The sequence below is a fragment of the Papaver somniferum genome, chromosome 11, assembly GCF_003573695.1.
Source record: "Papaver somniferum cultivar HN1 chromosome 11, ASM357369v1, whole genome shotgun sequence".
NCBI lineage: Eukaryota > Viridiplantae > Streptophyta > Magnoliopsida > Ranunculales > Papaveraceae > Papaver > Papaver somniferum.
In genome coordinates, this window is record NC_039368.1 from 23,481,864 (window position 1) to 23,504,719 (window position 22,856).

The 22,856-nt window shown below is 33.4% G+C and overlaps 3 protein-coding genes and 2 pseudogenes across 3 annotated transcripts; 4 read left to right on the plus strand and 1 right to left on the minus strand.

Moving 5' to 3' along the window:
- Nucleotides 1–3,940: 3,940 nt before the first annotated feature.
- Nucleotides 3,941–4,931, minus strand: LOC113320511 (50S ribosomal protein L17, chloroplastic-like). Its single transcript, XM_026568418.1, has 2 exons — nt 4,605–4,931; nt 3,941–4,510 (listed from the first exon to the last, which is right to left on the minus strand). The coding sequence occupies exons 1-2, from the start codon at nt 4,846–4,848 to the stop codon at nt 4,110–4,112; spliced, it is 645 nt and encodes a 214-aa protein (XP_026424203.1). The 5' UTR covers nt 4,849–4,931; the 3' UTR covers nt 3,941–4,109.
- Nucleotides 4,932–5,213: 282 nt separating this feature from the next.
- On the plus strand, nt 5,214–6,565 carry LOC113320573 (annotated as a pseudogene).
- A 611-nt stretch (nt 6,566–7,176) lies between these two features.
- Nucleotides 7,177–10,484, plus strand: LOC113323815 (bifunctional bis(5'-adenosyl)-triphosphatase/adenylylsulfatase FHIT-like). The gene is made up of 5 exons (XM_026572165.1): nt 7,177–7,443; nt 7,515–7,634; nt 8,536–8,682; nt 9,959–10,057; nt 10,165–10,484. The coding sequence occupies exons 1-5, from the start codon at nt 7,285–7,287 to the stop codon at nt 10,279–10,281; spliced, it is 642 nt and encodes a 213-aa protein (XP_026427950.1). The 5' UTR covers nt 7,177–7,284; the 3' UTR covers nt 10,282–10,484.
- On the plus strand, nt 9,752–9,970 carry LOC113325645 (annotated as a pseudogene).
- Nucleotides 10,485–10,510: 26 nt separating the features above from the next.
- Nucleotides 10,511–12,949, plus strand: LOC113323814 (MDIS1-interacting receptor like kinase 1-like). Its single transcript, XM_026572164.1, has 2 exons — nt 10,511–10,695; nt 11,173–12,949. The coding sequence occupies exon 2, from the start codon at nt 11,292–11,294 to the stop codon at nt 12,543–12,545; it is 1,254 nt and encodes a 417-aa protein (XP_026427949.1). The 5' UTR covers nt 10,511–10,695; nt 11,173–11,291; the 3' UTR covers nt 12,546–12,949.
- Nucleotides 12,950–22,856: the final 9,907 nt, after the last annotated feature.

Here is a 22,856-nt window from a genome sequence, read left to right on the forward strand (position 1 = left end):
TGGGTAAAAAGTTCAGATCCATTTCTCTCTGGTATGGGCACTAAAATGCTAGACAAGTTTAATAAGTATTGGGGAGAATATGAGAAAATGAACACTCTCATGTTCATTGTTGTTTTGCTTGATCCACGTGAGAAAATGAAAGGTTTAAATTTTATTCTTGATACTTTAGATATCACGGGTCCGTCATTACGTAAACACTTATTGACTTATGTGAAAACTGATTTTCAAGAACTTTTCAAAGAGTACAAGTATCTCTATGCAAATGATGAAAACATGTCTAGTGCCACAAGTGATTGTAATAATGTTACTCAATCTTCTGGGGTTAATGATGATGAAGATTATGCGTATGCTAGTCTAATAGCAGAGAGAGCAAGAGAAGATGAGGAGGATGACAATGTTGAGGGGAAAACTGAATTGGAGTTATATTTAGAGGAGAAACGTGAACCGAGAATTAGCCCTACCGGTGTTCAGTTTGAAATTTTAGGTTGGTGGAGGACTAATAGTACAAGGTATCCTGTATTATCACACATGGAGAGAGATATACTAGCCATACCAGTCTCTTCTGTTGCCTCGGAATCTGCCTTTAGTACTAGAAGGCGAGTTATTGATTCATGTCGAAGTTCACTGCTGCCTAAGACAGTTGAGGCGTTGATTTGCACGCAAAGCTGGTTACGGATACCGGTTGATCTTGATCCAAACACCTTAGGAACTGATGATGCTGAAGATGTTTCAGGTATTTTCTCTACTCACTTTTGTAAAATTCTGATTTGTTATTTTCTCTACTCATTGTTTGTCACTTATTGATGTAATTTCTTGCAGAATTTTTAGGTTCTCTTGCAACTTCTAAGTTCATCCGCATTGACATAGATGATGATGAAGAAGAAGATTCAACTTTGTTATCGTGAAGTTGATTATAAATGATTTAACGGGTTAGCGGTAAGTTTCTCTAGTTTGTAGTTTTAGCAGTTGATATTTTTTTAGAACAAAACTTAGATTTGTTTAAGCATATGCATAGCCAAGTTGAAACAATGAACTGTCAATAATGTGAGTACTCTCCTTTACGCCAAAATAGCTTAAACTCATGCCATTGCCTTTGAAGGTAGATCATCTTAGTCAACTGTTATGAATGTTCAGGGCTTACTTTACTTGTAACTTCTTCAATATCAGTACAATTCCATTGTAGTTTCATTGGTTGAGGTGATAATGTAACATTCACATTAGAAATGCATATTACAGTAAAAGGATCATCCTCAATTCCAGCTAAACGAATGCTTATTGTCTAGTGCTTCTCTACCATAGCGGTTGCTAATCTTGATGTTCTTAGTTACATTATGTACCATTGCACTGATCATGATTGAGAAATTCATATTTAACTCGAGTTTGTGTACGTGCAGGTTACCATTAAAACCTCCTGTGGAATACCCAATTTCTACACATGCAAAGTGTATTCACCGTAACAAACTATTTCCTGCCGACCCTTTTAGGAATGAGATCTCTATGTTGATTTTCCATCTAAAGATGTGTAGTCAGTTATGATTATGATTTTTTGATGTTTTTTCGTTTTTGTTATTAAGGAGAAACTAGACTCTTTAAAATTTAATGTTTCTATCAATATGTATTGGAAGTTGGAACATTTGATGTATTTGAAACTTGAGTGACAGGTTCAGAAAAATTTTCCCGTCATTTTTGTGAGACTGACAGATATAAAAAATTTCAGTGACTTAGCTGGTTAACCAAAAACTGAATGGTTTTATACAAAACCGAGTTGGAACCGAACCAAGCAAAACCGAACTACCTTAATGGTTTCATTGGTTTTCATTATTGGAAAACCGAGTAGTTTGGTTTCGGTTTAGTTTTTTCCAAAAACCGATGAAAACCGAACCATGTGCAGCCCTAATTAAGACGGCTTATAATGTTTATATGAATGAAACTAGATATTTTGAGGAGGCTTCTTTCTGGAAAAAAAAGTTTGGTCCTTAGATTATCTTCCGAAAATTAAATTCTTTATGTGGAAAGTTTTGCTTATATGCTTCCTGTTAATTCTATTCTTAAGTTTTATAATCCCTCAATTGATGATTATTGCCCCTAAGGTAAGAATGAGACAGAATCAGTGCTGCATTTATTCTTTAAGTATCCTATAGCTTCTCATATTTGGTTTGCTTTGTCTCTACAACACTTAGTTTATACTGATTTTGTTTGGATTGAAGGTATTTTTCTGGGTTGGTTTAATAAAGACTTGGGGCAGTCTCCTTATGTCGTTAATTGGGCAACTATTGGCGCAATTGTTATGTGGTGTATATGGAAGTTAAGGTGTGATGTAGTTTTCAGAAGTGTTTCTATAAAACTTGACAGAGTTATTTTGGATACCAGAAGATTAATCAGTACTTATATAGTCCCCCTTCTCCTGCTAAATTTATCGGAATGGATATTAAAATTCATAGGGTTGAAGTAGAACATTTTATGCTTATAGAATGCTCATTTAAGGATTTTAACATGGGTTTGAGAATAATTTTGTGTGATAATGCAGGAAGGATAAAGAAATCTAGATCGGACTTTCGGATGATTTCAGATGCAGTTGGGGTTGAGGCGACTGCTCTAATTTTGGCTATCTCCTGGGCGAAGGAGATGAATCTGTCCAAAGTTCTTTTTGTTAGTGATTGCCTTCAATTGGTGGATTTTGTTAATGGAGGCAATGGTGATATTGGATGCAGTAATATTTTGGATGACTGTCGGTGTTCCTTTTCTGGTTGTAGCAACTTTAATATTGTATATATTAAGCGTCTTAAGAACAAACTAGCGATCCGGCTTGCATGTCGGGCTAGAAAGTACTGTGTTAAAGACATTAGGGTTCCTTCTTTTTTGGACAGCTATGTAAGAAAAGAACCCATTGTGGATGTTTGTAGTTCTCTTCTTAGTTAATGCATCGTCCCTTCTCAGCAAAAAAAAAAAAAGAACAAACAAAATGTTGTCATTTTAACTTTTCATATTTAGCCTTTATTTGCTACCACATGAAAAAAAAACTAGAATTACTTACTGGAGCAATCTATAGAGAACGAAAACGATAATTCAGCAAAATTATAAAATGCACAAAACAGAACTGCAGCTGGAAAATGAAGCTATCATTGTGAAATATGATAAAAGCAGTGGACTAGAATGCTGTACCATATTGGCAAAATAGGCAACCATTGAAACAATTGATCCAGAAAATGAATGGCGACATACCAATAGAGAAGTTGCAAAAGTGACAGACATACTTAGAAAGAGTTACTTATCATAGCTATCCTAGCCAAAGAAAAGCATAATTCAATATAACTTTAAACTGCTCAAAGCAGAATCGCTGCTGGAAGATGAAGTAATTTCAGGTGTCAACTTCGTGCCAGACTCATCGTCATATACACATTCCCATTCTCTGTTACTATCTAATACCTGGGGAACATAGCTTAAGTGGTTGTTCTCTGTTATAGTGTCTCATAACTAGCGCTTTCAGTCATTGTTGTATAACACAGTATTTAGGTAATGAGAAATTCTTTACGACTCTTTCTGCACATAAAACATTTTTGCATACATATTCCTCTCTTTCTCTCTCTCTAGTAGTACATGTTTCTACTGTAAGTGATTCTCAAATAAACAAAACGTTCTAAGCAATAGGTGAGAAATAACTTGTTGGGAGGTCCGTAAGATGATATTACTGTGAGAGTCATTTACCTTCGATTCATCAATATGGTACTTCTGATAAATATGATTCAACCAATTATGTGTCATGTGATTGAGAATGTGGGTTCACTCACAAGTCACAGTTCTAGCTTCAACACTAAGTGAATCGCTAATACTTTCCTCCCTATTAAAACTATAACTAACTATCACACATACCATAAGCATACATCAACAGCACAAATTCATTCCAAAAACATCCTTGATTCCACAATATACATCTCAAATATAACTTAGCATTCAATTGCAATTATCTACGTTGCGCTAGCATTATAACAAAAAAGCTGAATAACAAAATCTTAACAAATTGTTGCACAATCATTTCATCTAACTTCAAAACATAAACTGTTTTACCAAATTAACAACACCAACAATTTAAAATTGTTATCTTTGTACCTCTAAACAAGCTCAATGTAAGCCATTGGTGCATTATCACCACGCCTAGGCAAGGTTCTGATAATCCTAGTATACCCACCATTTCTTTCTCCGTATCTCTCAGGCACTTCAGCAAACAACGCATGAACAATTTGTTTCTCATAAATATATCCTAAAGCCTGTCTACGTTTGTGAAGTGACCCATCTTTTGCTAATGTAATCATCTTATCAACGAACTTTCTCATTGCACTTGCCCTAGCTCTAGTAGTCTTAATTCTACCATGTTTCAGGAGTTGAGTAGTTAAACCTCTGAGCAAAGCCTTTCTCTGATCAGGTGGTCGATTGAGCTTTGGTACTTTCCGTCCATGCCTCATTGCATACACCCTCCCACCATTATCAATAATTGTTAATGTAAATCCCATATCTGCAACAAAAAAAAAAAATAAAATTGGGTATGTTAGAAATACAGAAATTAAGGTCATTTTTGGGTAATTGGATTTCTAGATTAAGGATTTTACCTTGGGTGCCAAAGGAGAGAAGTGGGTTTAGAGAAGAAAGACCATTAAAAGTAGGAATCATCATTTTGGGTTTTTGAGTAGAAGATGAGAATTTGAGAGATGAAGAAGTGTATGATGATGAAATGGGGAAGTGAAGAGAAGGGATTGATAAAGAAGGAGATGGAGATGGAGATGGAAGAGTAGTTGGTAATGCAGACCTAAGTGAGGTCATATTCCATGTTGATGATGCTGTTGCTGTTGCCATCTTCTTATTTTTCCTTCACAGCTTCTGCTGCTTCAATTGTGAAATTGAACTTCTTCTCTTCTTCCTCTTTGCTCAGATGAGGTTTTAGGATAAGACACTGTTGCTGTTATCCTTTGGATGATGTATCTCCTGCATTATAAACCGTCCGATGATGTTTGCAAATATCTTATTGGGCTTATTTTAATTTTCTGAATAAGTTACGTCCAAGCCCATACTCAAGGTCAAGATGTTCTTGACTTCTGTGGTCAATGAAATACAAGTCAAGTAAAATAATTAAAAATGAAAAATAATGGGATACCAACAACTCCAACTGAAATTATTCTTGGAATTATTCAGTGAAGTAAGATTTAAAAAGTGAAATGAGATTAGGAAGTTTATACATAACGTTCAATTTGATTCCATTGATCTTTCATCTTCTTCTCAATCTTGAATTTTAGCTAGTAGTAATGGCATTCTCAACATCAGCATCAGGACCTTCATCTGAGGAAGAGTATTATATGTTTGGTCCATACAAAGTATACCACAAAGAAGTATTTCATACAACTCAGCTCACCTTTGCTATGGTTAATCTTAGACCTCTTCTTCCTGGTTCGTTTCCGTTTCCATTTCCGTTCTCCAATTCATGTTTGCAGTAGATAACATTATTTGGAGTAGTAATTGATTGTTATTTTTTGTTTTGCAGGTCATATCCTTTTCACTAATTGATCTTTAAATTTATTTCTTCGTTAGAACTATTTTGTTATTTTGGTTACCTACTAATTGATTTCAGGATGATGACTACCCTTAACATATACCAGTTTACATGTTCTAATCTGTCCAAAGCGCGTAGTAAAGCGTTTTACTGACTTAACTTCAGAAGAGGCAACTGATCTGTGGCTCACTGCACATAAGGTAGGATCACTACCAAGCATCCTCACTCACCTTTACCATACAGGTATAACTTTGTAATCTGTATAATTTGAATCTTAATTTTCTTTTCATCTTGTGGAGTGCTTTGTTTAGGACTGAGTTCAGACATACATGAATATGAACTCCCTTGTGAGGAATTGTTCAGCCGAGTGAGACTCAGATATATAGCGTGTTGTCGGAACTTTTGAAAAATGAATGCCAACTTGGATGTTATAACTTTGCTTTGATTCGCACAATAAAGTAGCTAGACTAAGTTTCTTTTTTGCTTGCTCAATAGGGTCTGAAACTTAATTTGATTGGGAAGTCTTTCTTGTTTTTTTGCCAATACCAGGACGGGCCGGAGGCAGGACAGACGGTACCTCATGTGCACATCCATATTCTTCCCCGAAAAGCTGGCGACTTTATGAGAAGAAATGGGAAAAATGACCGTCTCTATGATGCTGTAAGTTCTGCTATTTACATTTAGCTTTTAGTAATTAATCTCATCATTCAGCTCCTGGAATCTGATGCAATGCTAGTTTTGAACAGATAGATGAGAAGGAGAAGGAATTAAAACAAGGTTTTGACTTGGATATCGTGGGGAAGGACAGGAGCTGGGAGGAAAGGACTCAAGAAGCTCATGTATTTCGAAAGCTTTTCCCATAGATAGGCTATGCCAAGATACACTTGCTGGGAGTTGCGACCGATGAGTATGGGAAGCTTATGTTTTTAGCTCAAAAATCTGAAAAGTTCTAAATAAATAGAGTTGCAAATCTTTGTGTATTCAAGTATGGCTCATGAATAAAATTTCTTTTCATCGATACAAAAAGATTAAACCCAAAATGTTGTAAATGCACCTTGGTTTATGATCTGCTATGGTGCAATGCCGCTGGTGGGTTAACTGGCCAATAGACTAGCCTACTGCCATACATAAAGCGCTTGTTAAGGCCAATAACAATACCCCAAATTTGATCCTGTTCCGGTTGGGACCAACTTGGATATAAACTTCTTTTGCTCTTGTTTTCGAGAACACCACTTTATGGAAAACCATGACAACACCAAACTGGGATCCAACCATAGTAATGACTTAACATCCGGTCAAATTAAACAAATGTTACCAAAGCCATATGCTCTGCAAGAAATAGAAAATCCACTACCACTACCATATGATTGAAACAAATCTTACCAAAGCCAAATGTAGTGAAAAGAAATCAAAAATTCACCATGGTCCACGCCACAGCCCTAAGATTGATTCGTAAAAACGAAATTGGTGGTGCGACTACTTCGGAGCTCAGGATCATTACCCAATGACTTCACCGAAACAGAATTTTGAATTCTTAGCTTGATGATACTTTAGCATCATAGCACCACTACTGTAGTGTGCCAAGAACGGCCGCTGCCTCAGAGGCCTACTTGAGGCTTTGACAAAATTGCACAAAGGCCAAAGCCACACATTCAGCGGCTCATTTTAGCAGAATATTTGCCTTCAAAGGAACTCTTCAGAGGAGCATCTTTTCTTCTTTAAAGTTGGTAGAGACCTAGAATGAAATGTTAAAACTGCAATTATTGGGTAATATTGGGAAAGGGCTCGTTACAACCAAGTCTCTGTTCAATAATCGAAACCCTAGACCTAAGCTTCATACCTGCAGCAGAATTATCAGATCATCTTCATCATCGTCGTCATCAAGTTCTGTGAAGCTCCCAAAGGTATAATAAACTATTCAGCTTCGTGATTTGATATTTTTGTTACTTTTGTAACTCAGTTGTTAATTTTACAGGCAATGGCATCTGATGAGGAGAATTATATGTTTGGTCCATACAAGATACATCTGAATGAAGTGTTCTATTCTACAAAGCTCTCTTTTGCTATGGTTAATCTCAGACCTCTTCTTCCTGGTTCGTTCTTTTAACTCTTTTTTATTCGGAGATGAAACTAGGGTTTCTTAGTGATTACAAATTCAGCTTGTACAACACCCATTTTTGGTTATTTCTGATTTGAATTTGCATAGTAATCAATTGAGGTTCGTGATATTATACCATAGTGAGATGAGACTAAGCTTTCATGTTCGCTTTCGTTTTTAGTAGTGCATAATAAAATTTGCTTTATGTGAATTCTCCAAAATGGTTAGAGTTTCACCAGGGTTATGGGTTTTAGCCATTCAATTTAGTTATATGATTAGTTCATTTTCAAAAGCACGTCTAGTGTTTCTAAAACGGATAACTCGCATTACACAAATCTTTCTTCAGAATCTTTATACGCCTATGGGTGTCTTTTGATTAAAACTGGCAATAACGTTTCTTGCCAAAATGTGAGTCTTAAATAAACGGAAAAATTAGTCACTGTTGAAGTGAGTGGTATCAAAAGCTTGGGATGATACATAAGGATGCTGGTTAGTTAAGGACTTGTAGTGTTTCCCATTTCTGAGTTTAATTTTAAGACAACATTGAATTTCGAAAGTATAAACAAAGGTAATCAACTTGGGGTGATACATAGGGTAATCAACTTCGTACCCGAGTAACATTTTTCATATAAAGCATAAACAAAGCTCCCATTTTTTCTTGAGTTTATAACTTAATATACGAGTTACTTTGGTATCCTTGCTTTGCTTACCATAAGTCAATTACGAGAAACTTCTTTCTAATGAAACTTCATTTATTTTTTCTTTTTGTGCAGGTCATATCCTTTTTGTAGCATGTGGTGCATGTTAACATGTTTTTGTAAAATGATTTGTTGTTATTTTCTTATAATTGTGTGAATTTCTGCAAGCATTTCATTTGATCAACTTGACATTGCAAGTACATGTGCTTGTCTGTCCAAGACGTGAAGTGAAGCGCTTTGTTGACCTCACTTCTGATGAGACTAGTGACTTGTGGCTCACAGCACAAAAAATAGGTGGTACACTAGAACATCATCACAAAGCATCTTCGCTTACTTTCACGATCCAGGTAAAACTTCTCCCTCCCTCCCTCATAAGCAAATTGTGTTTGTATCTATTTATCTTTCATTTCGGCTCCAATTTCTCATGATTCACCATTTGTTACATTCTGCATTTCCACAGAAGTAGTTCTATACTACCTTATATTATAAACAGTTTGCTGCATTAACAAGCTATGTTATACTCAAGGTTAGTTAGAACCATAGAAGAATAATAGAATATAGTACACGGAGTATTATAAACCATAACGTTTATCTAAGAATTTTCTGCGTTGAGCAAGCAATGCCATACCACATTCAAGAGTATGTCATCTCACCATTCCACTAAATGTTAATTAATTTGCAGTATTTTTTTATTTTTTTTTTGCATTTATGAGTATGTTCTTTCTCATAGGATGAAGTGTCACATGTGTCGGCATATTGGCTTTGTGGCTCATTATCTTTACTTTTCATACCATTGAGGACACGCAAACACAACTCACAAAGTCAAAGAGTTGTATTAGTTCTTTGGGCAATCTAGTGCTTCCTTTCTCCTAAGATTTTTTCAAGGATCCGTTTATGCTTAGTGTCAGAGGTCAAGGAAAATCAATTCCAGCTCTAAAGGGAAGTCACTTTTGATGAATAATGGAACTTTAGTTTTGTAAATTTATGGCAGTGTCGTTTTCCTTGTGGCTAAACCAGATAGAGTTTATACAAATAAATTATCCGATCATCCCCTCGAGCAATCGAGCTAGTAAGCTATCTTGCAAGTGTAAGACTTAATAAATGGTAAGGATCAAATGATAGAAATTACATTTGTATTTCTGTTAAGAAGTTCTACACCTAGTCTTCTTTTTGCCCTCTGGCAGTAATAAACATTGTCCTGTTAAGCTTGGGGTATTGAGCTTTTGCAGTTTCTCGCTACCGCTTTCTCTCCTGCAACCACCATACACATGGTCGAATTTAGATAACCTTTAGAAAACCTTTTGTAAAAATTAACATAAAATCTGCATCAAGAATCTTTTTTATTTTTGTTTTCTAACAAATGGCATAATTTGCATTGATGAAGCTTGAAATTAAATTAGTAACTTGACATGGGGAATACCTTTCTGTGGCCTTTTGGCTAAGAAATAGTGTAGTTTCTGTTCTTATCAGTTTAAGATTCTGATATCTGAGCAATCGGCTCACACGATTTTAAATTGATTTTTTTCATGGGGGAGTTCCCATCACAGTGGCTTACTGTTGGGGCTCTTTCCGCATCACTAGCAAACGCCAATGAAAAAACTGTAATTTTCTCTTTGCCTTCAGGATGGACCTCATGCAGGACAGACAGTACCTCATGTACACATTCATATTCTCCCAAGAGCGGCGGGTGACTTTGAGAAGAATGATGAGATTTATGACGCTGTAAGTAAAAAAGTTTATTTTCTGGTTCAGTTATTTTCCCGTCTTGTTAGACAAGAGAGTACATGGATTTTGTTGGCTTATGAATTTTTTTTCCTGAGTTTTTGCAGTTAGACGAGAAAGAGAAGGAATTGAAACAGAAGCTTGACTTGGATAAGGAAAGGAAAGATAGGAGCTATGAGGAAATGGCTCAAGAGGCTGCTGAATATCGAAAACTTTTCTCCTAGGGACATTAACTATAACATGTGGTGCAACATAATTCTTATATTAATTTGGCAACAATTTTCTGGATGTGATTAAAGTCTAAAAGTACGACTCATTTTGGAAGTAAGTTCCAGTGCAACATTGTTTTGAACTGGTAATGAACTCATCATTTACAACCTCAAACTGCTCAATATAAATGGCTTTATTTTGTATTAGTTTATCAGGATTTTGACTTTGTGCTTTTTCAGGTTTATATCCACTATTCAGTATCATTCTGTTTTGAGGTCTTTTATTGATCTTTTGACATTACAAAGCTCCTTTCTCCTATGGTGTTCCCAGCTGACGTTATTTTGTCATCTCCAAAACCACCTTTTATAAGACAGAAAGAACGGCTAACTAGAGACACCAACAAAATCACTGGGGTTTTCTTTTCAAAGGTAAAATTGAAACTAAGTTGCATGCATACTGAGCCTGTAATTCCTGGTGACCGACTGTAGGAGCAACTTTGGTAAGAAAAAGTCCACTTTGAACGTTGGACCTGCATAGCAAAGAAAACGAGTAAAAGATGTTTCCTGACCGAGTCAAGTCAATAATTCGTTATATTTCATCTAGTTTGGCAATGAGCATTCATTTGACATTATTAAACAAGTTGGATTTCGAAGTATTGTAGTTCAGTGTGATTATTAACATAAGTCTATAAATACCAAGGCATTCTGCAAATCCGTTGTTCAAGCAAAACCTAGACATGAATTCATTCAAGAAGAATACTCGAATAAAATCATATCTTCTTCATCTAGCTAATTTTCATTTACTGTTCAGATTAGTTATAGGCGTCACTGAATTCCCACTTGCCTCTCATGGCTGTCATGAAGAGGAAAGAAGAGCTCTATTAAACTTTAAATCCTTGATGACAGACCCTGCGGATCGTCATGGCAAGAAGGCAGACAACATTACAACTGCTGTAATTGGCAAGGTGTGTTCCAGTGAATCTTTCCATGTCATTTCAATCGACCTTCGAAACATAGCCAGTGAAATGTATAAAACTGAGTTCACCAAAACTTCGCCGCCATATACTGGTCTACGAGGTAAAATCTCTCCTTCCATTTTCAACATTACCCATCTCGAGTATCTTGACCTTGCCTGGAACGATTTTCAGGAGTCTGATGAACTTACTCTTCAGTTAACTAATTTAACAAAACTCATTCATCTTGATCTCTCCAACTCAAGGATTTCAGGCTCAATTACAACACAGTTCACCAATCTATCTTCTTTGCAGTACCTTGATTTATCATGCGAGTCAGACCCATACGTCTGCTTAGAATTGCCATCTATGAAATGGGTGAGGCAGTTGGTAAATTTAAAGGTATTAAGTTTGAGTCATGTTGATCTTTCCGTGGCTACATCTTCAGAAAATAATTTCGCTGAAGATATATCACATCTCGCCGATCTTAGGGATCTTGATCTCACTTCTTGCAATATATCAGGCTCAGTTTTCCCCATCCATAAGTTTCACAATTTTTCTCGTCTATCCTCACTCAAAATGAGTCGAAATCACGGCCTGAATTCTGCAGTCCCTCAATATCTGACTAATCTAACTTCACTATCTATTCTTGAGTTATCTGGTTGTGATTTAAGAGGTTCATTTCCTCAGCTTTCTCAACTTAAGGAGCTCTATATGAGTTGGAACTATGATCTTCATGTTGATCTAACTAAAATGTTTAAACATTCATGGCCTAAACTACAAACATTTTCTATATCACAAACCAAAGTCACCGGATCATTTCGGAATTTTGTGTCAAATGCCCCAAGATTGGTTAATCTTAATGCCCCATATTGTTATATTCAAGGTTCTATCCCAAAATCAATTTGCAAGATTTCTTCTCTTCAAAAAATAAGTTTAAACCATAACAAATTTACAGGAAGTATTCCAAGTTGCATTACTGATCTTGAGAACCTTAATTTGTTTGATGTTAGAAGTAACTCTATAAAGGGCAAGGTTTCACTGATCTCTTTGGTTAACAAACTAAACTTAACATTCCTAGACCTGAGCTCAAATAGGCTAACTGTTGTTATAGACCGACACTTAGTTCCATCAAAATTTGAACTAGAGACGCTAAACTTGCGATCATGCAACTTGAAAGGAGTAATTCCTCCTCTCATTTGTAGTTTAACTCATCTTAAGGAATTGGATTTGTCTAATAATATGCTAACAGGACATATACCTTCTTGCATCTTTGAATTCAAAAATGCCAACCGGTTTCAATGGGCGAACGATGGACTTTCGTGAAGCACAGCCTCTTCCACCCCCATACAACTTTGCAAAAGAGAATGTGTTGTTTTGTGGTGATGTTGCGTTGGGGTATATAATTGGCTTTTGGGGTCTGTTTTTTGTTCTGCTTATAAAGAAAGAAAAATGGTGGTTACGATATTGGAGATTTGTTGATACTGTTGCAACAAGAATCGTTGGATTTCGGCATTGATGCTGGTGAAATAGAATGTGGTTAGATTTAGATGTATGTATTTTTGTTTCGATTTTAGAAACAAAATGAAAACCTAGAAAATTTGCATAACTAGAAACTCTTTTATCTGTTTCTTTAGTAGATTGGGGTATTGGAATCTGGAGATGTTATTTCGACCTGCAGTTATATCAGGTCATACCAGTACGTAATAACTTTACGTAGTGGAAATTTGTAAACAAGACTGATTTTATTTTATTTTTGGTTATTGAAGTAAACAAGATTAGTTTATCAAAAAAAAGTAAACAAGATTAATATACAAGTGCAGTGCGGAAACATGAAAAAACGTAATCCTCCTCAGGATTGGGATTGAGCTGGTTAGTAGGACTAGAAGGCTTGGCCGAGCTAGATCCGGTAAAGAAATCGTTTGCCAGATTGTCCATCGAATTTGTTAAACTCATGGAGGTGCTGCCTAAATTTGCTCAGGTTTTATTCCTTGGGTTTTTCGAGTTTACCCAAATTTAAATGTAGAAATTACTATTTAGTCCAATTTTTCATGACCCAGTTAATGGCTAGTTCACCCACGAAAAACATTTACTCGTTAGTCCAAAAACATGTTTTTGGACTAGATTATTTACTCGCTAGTCCAAAAAACTTTGTGGAGATTATAAAATGTATTTTCTAAATGCCTAAAACACCCTTACAGATCTAATTAGTATCAACACATTTAATATTACTAGTAATATGTTACTACATACTAATAGTATCAATATGGTCATACTACATATCAATATGTACTATATTAATAGTAAAAAGAATATGTTACTCGTAAATTAAGTAACTACTCTACTATACTAGTAGTAACATGTGTACTAGTAGACTAGTTTACTAGTAGTAACTAGTACTATACTAGTATACTAGTAGTACAAATAGTAACTAGTATTATACTAGTAACATATTAATATGTAATATCAATATATAACATACTACATACTAATATGACACTACATATTATTATGACACTACATATTACATATGTTACTACATATTACTAGTTACATATGTTACTACATATTACATATGTATACTAGTATACTAGTAAACTAGTATTAAGTAACTACTCTACTATACTAGTAGTAACATGTGTACTAGTAGACTAGTTTACTAGTAGTAACTAATACTATACTAGTAGTACTAATAGTAATTAATATTATACTAGTAAACCAGTATACTAGTAACATATTAATGTAATATCAATATATAACATACTACATACTAATATGACACTACATATTAATATGTAGTGTCAATATATAACATACTACATATTAATATGTAGTATCAATATTAATATGTAATATCAATATATAACATACCACATATTAATAATGTTACTACATATTAATATGTAGTGCCAATGTATAACATACTACATATTAATATGTAGTATCAGTATATAACATATTGATACTAGTAACATATGTTACTACATACTACATTTGTTCTATATATGTTACTACATATTTTACTACATACTACATATTAATACTAGTATACTAGTAGTTACTAGTATACTAGTATACTACTAGTTATTAGTTATTACATATTACATATGTTACTAGTTACTACATATTACTAGTAATGTTAGTAGTTACTAGTATACTAGTAATGTTACTACATACTACATATTAATACTAGTATACTAGTAGTTACTAGTATACTATTAGTTATTAGTTACTACATATTACATATGTTACTAGTTACTACATATGTAATATTACTAATAATGTTACATATGTTACTACATATTACATATGTATACTAGTTACATATATTACTACATATTACATATGTATACTAGTATACTAGTAAACAAGTATTAATACTAGTATATATGTTACTACATATTACATATGTTACTAACATACATAGTATATTATATGTTAGGGTTAGTAGAGTAATTTTACTCTTTTCAAATCTTTTTTGGACTAGGGAGTAAATGTTGTTTCCCGCTGGACTAGCCACTAATCCGGATCGGGTTTAGTGGACTAAACAGGAAATCTCTCAATTTAAATAGACATACACAAAGACCGGAATTGTTCCAATTTAACCTTAAAATTTATTTTAATTTAATGTGATAATAAAAGATTTTATTAATAATAATATTTTAATTACTCCTTAACCTCCAAATAACTTAAGTTACTTACGATATTATAAAAATTTCCGTATTGAATTATTAATGTGGTAGATAAAACTTATATTTTCATGATTAGATTTGAAGATAATAGCTAAAATTACTCAAGATAGATAACAACACCAATTACAAAAATAGTTTTACATAATTATATTATACTTGTTCGGGTTAGAGATATTCATGCTCATGCTTGCCCAAATTTAATTTGGATTTATAAAATTTGCGCACAAACATGCCCAAAGTTTTGAATATATTGCCCATGCCCGCACACCGTTCGTGTTACCCAACCCAAGTCCACCCTTAACTACCTTTGTTTCAAAAAATATAGGCTTATTTGGTTTTGCACAAGAATTAAGAAAAATAATCATTTGAACTCTTTCTTTTCGTGTATTTCCTAATTTATCCTTGAGAAAAAAGTGGTCCCTTATATTCTTTTTTTTCTTGTAAAGTGTTGATTCATTTCAAAGACTAACTTAAGGTGTTAGAATCCTGCGGTACAATAGAAGTAGAGGCATCTAATGTGGGATGTGAGAGGTCTTCCCTAGCATTAGATTTATCTACTGAAATTTGAAAAACAATACATGTGGTGGGATACCATCCCAATTAACCGTACAATCAAAAGATTTTGCCTTCTTGGCTAAAATGTCGGCTGTCCTATTAGCAGTTCTAGGAACAAATAAAAATCGACGAAGTTAAGGCAGGATTTAGCAATCATATTTGCCTCATTCAAAGTTGCTTGAGTCTACCAAGAAATAGTAGAGTTTTTTCCTTGCAGATAGTCAAAAAGGTTCTTGCAATTAGATAAGTTCTTCTCTTTTGCCCATGTTGCTGCTTGCAGAACTCCTATTACCTCAGCTTATTCTGGTCCTGTTGCTGAGGATAGTCCTGCTCTTCCATTTCTAAATTCACTTACATCATCTCTTAAGATTGGTGCATAGCCAGATTGCTTATCATGTGTTATCCAAGCTGCATACACATTTATTTTACGGTTATTCTTAACAGGAAATTTTCATATTTCTTCAACATTTGTCTTCTTAGATATGGTGTTCTTCTTAGTTTTACTGCCATTATTGAACCAGAACTGGGCATGTCTCTGTATTTCAAGAGATAGTTGTAAAGGAAATTTTTGCTTTACTTGAAAACTTATTTTGCATCTTTACTTCCAAATAAATCTTATCTTTGTCAAAATTAGTTCTCAAGAGATTGGATTAATTGGCGAGTCCATACAATCTTTACAGATATCAAGCAATGTGACCGATCATTAATTAAAATCAAGTTGAACCGTATTAAGGTTGAGGGCCCAAACTTGTTTAACAAAAAGACAATGCAGGAGTGTTTCCAAATTCTAAAAAGAAAAAAAACAAGAGAGAGAAATGTCCCCAAATTTGTAAAAGAGAGTGTGGTCCCTAATGTGAGCAAAATAGTAAAGTAACAATATTTGACTTTCTATTTATGAAAACCGGCCTATTTTTTTGACATACTCAAATAAGGAAACCCAATTTTTTTTTTGAAACAGAGGGAGTACTGACAAGTATTAAAACTAAACAAAAGTAAATTAAAAATAGAAAACAACACGAATAAATAAAAAAAAATTATCAAATAACATGACAACAATATTACAGATAAAAAAAATTAAAACGAGATAAAAGTGCTTATGTAGTCAAAGATCATTCTAGTGGATTAACTCAGATGATTTTTTGGCGTCATTGAATTTAGTCAAGATTTTTGAGTTCTTTTCATCAATTCAGGTTACTTTGTTTTGCATTCCATGTTTTCTTTGTTCCAATTTCTGCTTTCATGATTGGTGTTGATCGAATCTTGGTTTTACTTTCTTGATTTACATCATATTAGAAGATTGTGGAATCCATGATGTTTCTTCGAATCATGGAAACCATAAAAAAAATATAGTTTTTTTTTCTTTCATGGAAGTTGGATTAAAAGGTGACGATCCTTCTATTGAATTGTCTGATAATGTAATGAAATTAGTTTAAAAGAATGGAATTTTAGTTTAACTGGAAAATTGGAACTTAATGAAGGGTCATTTCTTTGAGATCAAATTGTAATCTTACTTGTGATTTCATTTGATTCCTCTGGAAAAAGGGTTCTTTATCATCAAATTGAACAATGAAATAGATAAGAATCGTGTTTGCAGAGAAAAAAATTGGTGGTGGGAACCAGCTTGTAAGAATCGGGGATTGGGAACTCAATTTTATATTAGAAAATTTGAAGGTTACCTCTGATATTGCCTGGGTAAAATTCCCAAGGCTTTGTATTGAGTATTAGAAGGAAGAAATTGTTCTTGCTTTACAAAAAGCAATGGGTAAGCCTATTAGAGTTGATGAAACAACTTTTAACAAGGCTGTTAGTTATTATGCTACTGCTCCAGTTGAAGTGGATTATGCTAAGCCAATTCTTGAGAAATTTGGGTGAAAACTAAATTTGGAGGGTTTTATCCATTTGTAGAAATTGCGAAAGGTTCAATTTTTTTTTAGTCATTGCCAGATGAATTGTCCACGTTGTTCTTAAGTGTAGATCACGATTCAGTATGGAAATGATATTGTTAATCCTGCTGTGAAGCATACCAAGAGAAAAAACAGAAATAATATTAAAGAAATAAATGAACCCACAACTGTGACTTCTGGCTCAAATATGAATGATTCTCAAATGAATGCAAATAATTACTTGTGAAATTGGTTATGAGAACATTGTCCATGAGACTCTTCCTGGAGAATTTTTTTGTTATTTCGAGTAATTTTCATTATTCTGAGTAATCTTACTTCTAGAAGCAAATACCATGCCCTTGTAAAGAGCGAAAATGAAGAAGATGATAATACTTCTAAGTAGGAGCAAGATATTATGATATTTTCCTCTCAACTTCTTCTTCTTGTTTCATATAATCAAAAATTTTGCTCAACTTGTTCCAACTTGTAAAGGAGAAATCACATTCCATTTAAAAAAGGAATTTGAGAGTGTGCCTGATTTATTTCGGCCAAATACTAGTTACTGACAATAAAACAAATTTCAGGCTAGTGTTATGAAACTTGCCAACTTGTTTTGTTTTGCACTAGTAAAATAATGATTGCTATTTCATGTAATTTCTGATATTTTCTGTAACATTGAGAAAGAAAAAAAATGTTGGTTTCAAATATCAAGTTTTCAACTATATTGATAGAGAAAAAATGTACACCTAAGATGAGCTAGGCTTCAACAAAGACTACAACCAACTTATGAGCAAGCTAGACATGATACAGGACCCTAGTGAAAAATCGGTTTAGATTTAAAGCTCGAAGGTATGACCAAACTCCTTTCCTTTAAGAAATGCTTTTCCCATATTGATCATATGAGAACCAGATACAAACTTTGTTACGGGTTTGAAACTCATCAACACCAAATTCGTTACCATTTATAAAAAAGAAAAAGAAAGGCATGATGCACCAACATTAATCGTGTAAACATAAAATAAAATGTTTATATATAATCTAATGGCACAAGATTAAAATATACTCCCTCCGTCTCTAAATAGATGACCTAGTCCAAGTTTACACGGTTCTTAAGGCGTAGAGGAAATAAGAGCATTTTTAAGATTTTTATATAATTATATCCTTGTGGATAATAATTAGTAAAATTTAGAAATGATTTATCTCTCAAGTTATACCACCGATATTCGTAAACTTTATATCATTGAAAAGCATTTTAAAACGCCTATGTAACGAATATAATCATGAATATCAAATTATACATATTTTTATGCTAGCTATAACCAATTAAAATGATAGTTTTGTAAATATCCGCTTGTTTAATGATAAGGTCATCTGATAATGAGATAAAATTTAAAAATAAATAGGTCATTTATTTAGGGACGGATGGAGTATTAGAGAATTTAAATTCGGTGAACTCTTATTACTTCAGCATAGACAATACTTACAAGGTACATACATTGGTTGTTGGCACTATCTACCTTTTAGTGCCAAGACGATGATATATAGTAGAACTTCATTAAATTAATCCGTGATAAATTATAACTTTGTTAAAACAATATTTTTTTCCAGTCCCAATTTGGTCCAGTGTGAAAAATTAATAAACCCGCTAAATTTTAAGATGATAAAAAATTTAAACTTCCATTAGGGCCCAACTAATATATAAGTTAATAAGCAGTGTGATAACACTAAATAATGATGCCTTGTTAAAATAGGAATCCAAAAATGTTTATTTCTTATTCACATTTATATAATAATGGCTTCATCTCAAATATGTTGTAGTCTCTTAAAAAGTTCAAGAGTGCTTTTGTTGTGTTGTTTTTCTTATTGATTTAATTATAACATCAAAGTATATATATTTACACACATAATATGCAGTATATTATATCAGATATTATGCCATAAAGTAGTTTGAATTGAAATTAAAATCTCCATATATTTGTTATCATAGGAAAGTAATCTACACACTTATCTATAGAACTTAAGTCGGGTATGTTTCTATACGTTAAAAACTCATTAATTCATCGATAAATTAATAGTTCGCTAAAATAATAAAATTCAGCAGTCCCAAGGTTATTAACTTGTTTAATTTTTATTGTATGCATATTATATTTTAATAAGTATATATCAAATGTTTTGGTGCTCGATGACTCAGAGATTTTGTTTAGCTTGTGTTGTCAGTTATGCCTAGTGAATTAGCATTCAAGCTGCTTAATGCATATTATTATCCCTATCCATGTCCATAAGCGATCGCTTTCGCATTTTGAGCCTTTTCAAGTTGGCGATTTAGGAGCAATAACTTCATAATTGCAGCTGATCTTGCGTGCAGCGTGTTTAGCTTCCAGTGGGGTTGGGACACGACACAATTCTGTAAAGATCTCGGTATACATCCCGCCAGCGCACAATAGTATAACTTGGACTCTTTTTGGGGTTCCACCGTTCCAGGTTTCTTCTAGTTTATCAAACCGTTCATCATCCAATGCTTCATTGATTACTATAAACTGATTGATCTTCTCAATCCAAACATTTGTTCCTTTAATATAACAAGAGCCATCACGATTGTCTGACAAACTGCAGGTTGTATTGTCAACTTAAATACATCACCACCAAATGAAACACCTTATTTAGCTTCTTTCCTTTGAATTTCATCTACAAGTATTTTCTTGTTATCGTAGACCACCGCACATCGTTGTGTATCGATCCGATAATCTCATAAATCAGTTCTTTATTTGATGAACTGTTTAAACCGTTGATATCTGACATGATATCATGTGAGCTAGGTCCTTTGAAGCCAAGAAATTCACGAGCTTTTCCACTAGAAATATCGTACTAACTAAAGTTACCATGTCGAACATCATCCAATTATTTGAAAAACTCGATCTCCTTTAACACAATTAACAAAAAGAAAAATGAAAATCCATTAATAAATCATGAGTGAAAGGCCCGTGAAAACAAACATAGTCTAACCTCGATAAATGAATATCCTTGGAACCGGGAAAAAAATATTTATTTAGCGATGTTATTTATTTATCGATAAATGTATAATATATTCATTTACCGAATATTTATTTAGAGAGTATTTTTTGGTTTTCTATAAATATGAGTTTGATGCTTCTGAATCAGACAATTAGTAAAAATACTCAAGAATTATTTCGTGTTTCTAACTTAAATTATAAAAATGTGATAGATGCCGAATATCTTTTGAACAATACTAATGAGAATGACGCAATTATATAATCACCCACGGACAAAAAAGTTATCGAGTCAGTAGTAAATGATTAGAATTATCATGTACCAGGTGATAACAGTGACATACCAAATGTATCGTCAAAAGAGGTATTTCGAGATGTAATCACTATAAAAAATAACTTGCTAAAACATGCGCAAAATATTTAATATGTTGTGAGTGCATTATAAAAAATTAATTAAGTATAGGACATATTGTTCTTTAGGTGGAAGGAAAATTATAAACTTTAAATGCACTTTTTGAAAACAAATGACTTCTTATACGAACATTGTTGATTGGATAAAAGTATTTTGGTTTATTTATATTCATTTTCTGTCTGAAGATTTAGTAATTATTCACTTGTATTCTCATAGGACCTTTATGGAGTCAAGAAAACGTATTCATTAAAGCATTTGGCAAGGTTATTCATTTATCCCATTTGCCCAAGTTGGGACTGAAGAAATTTATTCATTTGACGAGGTTAGACTGCATGTAAAAGACCGAAACTGTGCTAACCTTACGACGGATAGTAAGAGAGGTTTTCCCGAATCCGTTCCTCAATCTCGAAAGTAAAGTAAAAAAAATAGCAATACGAGTATGAATGAGAAATTTAAAACTAAAGTTAAGTTTTGTATTGTCCGAGGATTGCGAAGATTCCAAGCAAAAGATACACATAAATCTTCAGTTAAATAAAATAACCCCATTTTAGTTTGTATTACTGAACCAAAAGTTTGGTGAGAAGGGATCTTTGGAAGAATTTAAATTCATTACTCTTGTGCATGATGATGTACTCACCATTAATAAAAAGGATCTTTGGAATAATTTGAATTCATTCACTCTCTCAACAAACCTTGGATAGTTGTAGGTAACTTTAATTTATTTTTTTCTGGTGATGAGAAGAAATGTGGAAGATGTCATCTTAGAATATATGTGAGGGAATTTAAGGAATCAATTGATATTTGTAATCTTCTTTAAGCATCTTAAAAGTGAAGTTGAATTCTTTTGGTGTAATTGTCAAGTTAGTAGGAGGAGAATTATGTGTATTCTTGATTGGGCTAGTGAAATCTAAGTTATGAAGGTTGTATGAAAGTTTTCAGTGATTCTTGGGACTCTGAGTTGAATGTTTATGGTAACTTTGTTTTCATTTTTATGCACAAGCTGAAGAGATTAAAATTGATTCTTAAAGAGTGGAATTACGAGGTTTTTGGTGATGCTAAATTCAAGCGTAAAGAAGCTTAAGATAAGGTTATGGAGACCATGCTTAAATCTTATACAGATCCAGTAAGATTAGTGTTTTATATGATTTAGCGACTTGTAGAGGTATGCACATGGTTATGGATCAAAATTGTTTTACTTTTCTCAGTCAAAAAAATGTAAGAATTCCTAGGTTGAATAAGGATACTGCAAATACTGTTTTTTTTTATGCTAACTTAAAAATTAGAAGGGCTCAAAACTCCATTGATGAGCTAGAAAATAATGATGGATCCATTATCACCAATCAAAAAGATATAGGAAACTTACTTGTTCATCATTTCAGTATTGAATTTAAATCCCATGAAGTGCATTTTGATAAGGGATTGTTGAGTGTTATTCCTTTTATCATTTCTTTTGAGAAAAATGATATTCCTTCTGAAGATGATGTCTTTGGGCTTATTACCAATAGTGCACTTGGACCAGATATTTATACAGGGATTTTCTGAAGAGCCACTTTCCATATAATGGGATACAACTATGTTGGAGTAACAACTTAATTTATATTTTTTGATGCTTCTGTAAAAGTCCAAGAAGCAAAAAGAGCCTCTCAGTTCAGACCAATTGAACTTAGCAATTTCAATTTCAATGTAATTACTAAAATTCTTACTTCTATATTTAGTACCTTGATGAATAAGTCGATTTTTCCTCAACGATGAGTATTTGTTAAAGATAGATGTATTCATGAAAATATATTTCTTGAGTATGAGTTAGTGAATGGATGACTATAAAATGAAGGGGTGGTAATGTAGGTTTACTACTAGATATTACTACGAATTTGATACAATTATATGAAAACTCATTCTAGATTTTATAACAAGATATGGTTTCTCAGCAGCTTTATGTGACTGTATGTTAGTGATCTTTAAATCTGCTACAATTATTGAATGGAGGACCAGTAGGGTAGTTAGAGATAGACAGAGGTCTTTGTTAGAGCATTGCTTGGTTCAACCCGCCAAGCGTTGGTATGTCAAGTTTGGTTGTCATATTTTAC

Bases quoted from the DNA above. Each gene is read 5' to 3' on its own strand.
- LOC113323814 (XM_026572164.1), top strand. From the start codon at position 11,292: ATGTATAAAACTGAGTTCACCAAAACTTCGCCGCCATATACTGGTCTA.
- LOC113323815 (XM_026572165.1), top strand. From the start codon at position 7,285: ATGTTAAAACTGCAATTATTGGGTAATATTGGGAAAGGGCTCGTTACA. The intron at 7,635-8,535 runs TCGTTCTTTTAA...ACATTGCAAGTA, and splicing joins TCAGACCTCTTCTTCCTGGT to CATGTGCTTGTCTGTCCAAG. The intron at 10,058-10,164 runs GTAAGTAAAAAA...GAGTTTTTGCAG, and splicing joins ATGATGAGATTTATGACGCT to TTAGACGAGAAAGAGAAGGA.
- LOC113320511 (XM_026568418.1), bottom strand. From the start codon at position 4,848: ATGGCAACAGCAACAGCATCATCAACATGGAATATGACCTCACTTAGG. The intron at 4,511-4,604 runs GTAAAATCCTTA...TTTTTGTTGCAG, and splicing joins TCTCTCCTTTGGCACCCAAG to ATATGGGATTTACATTAACA.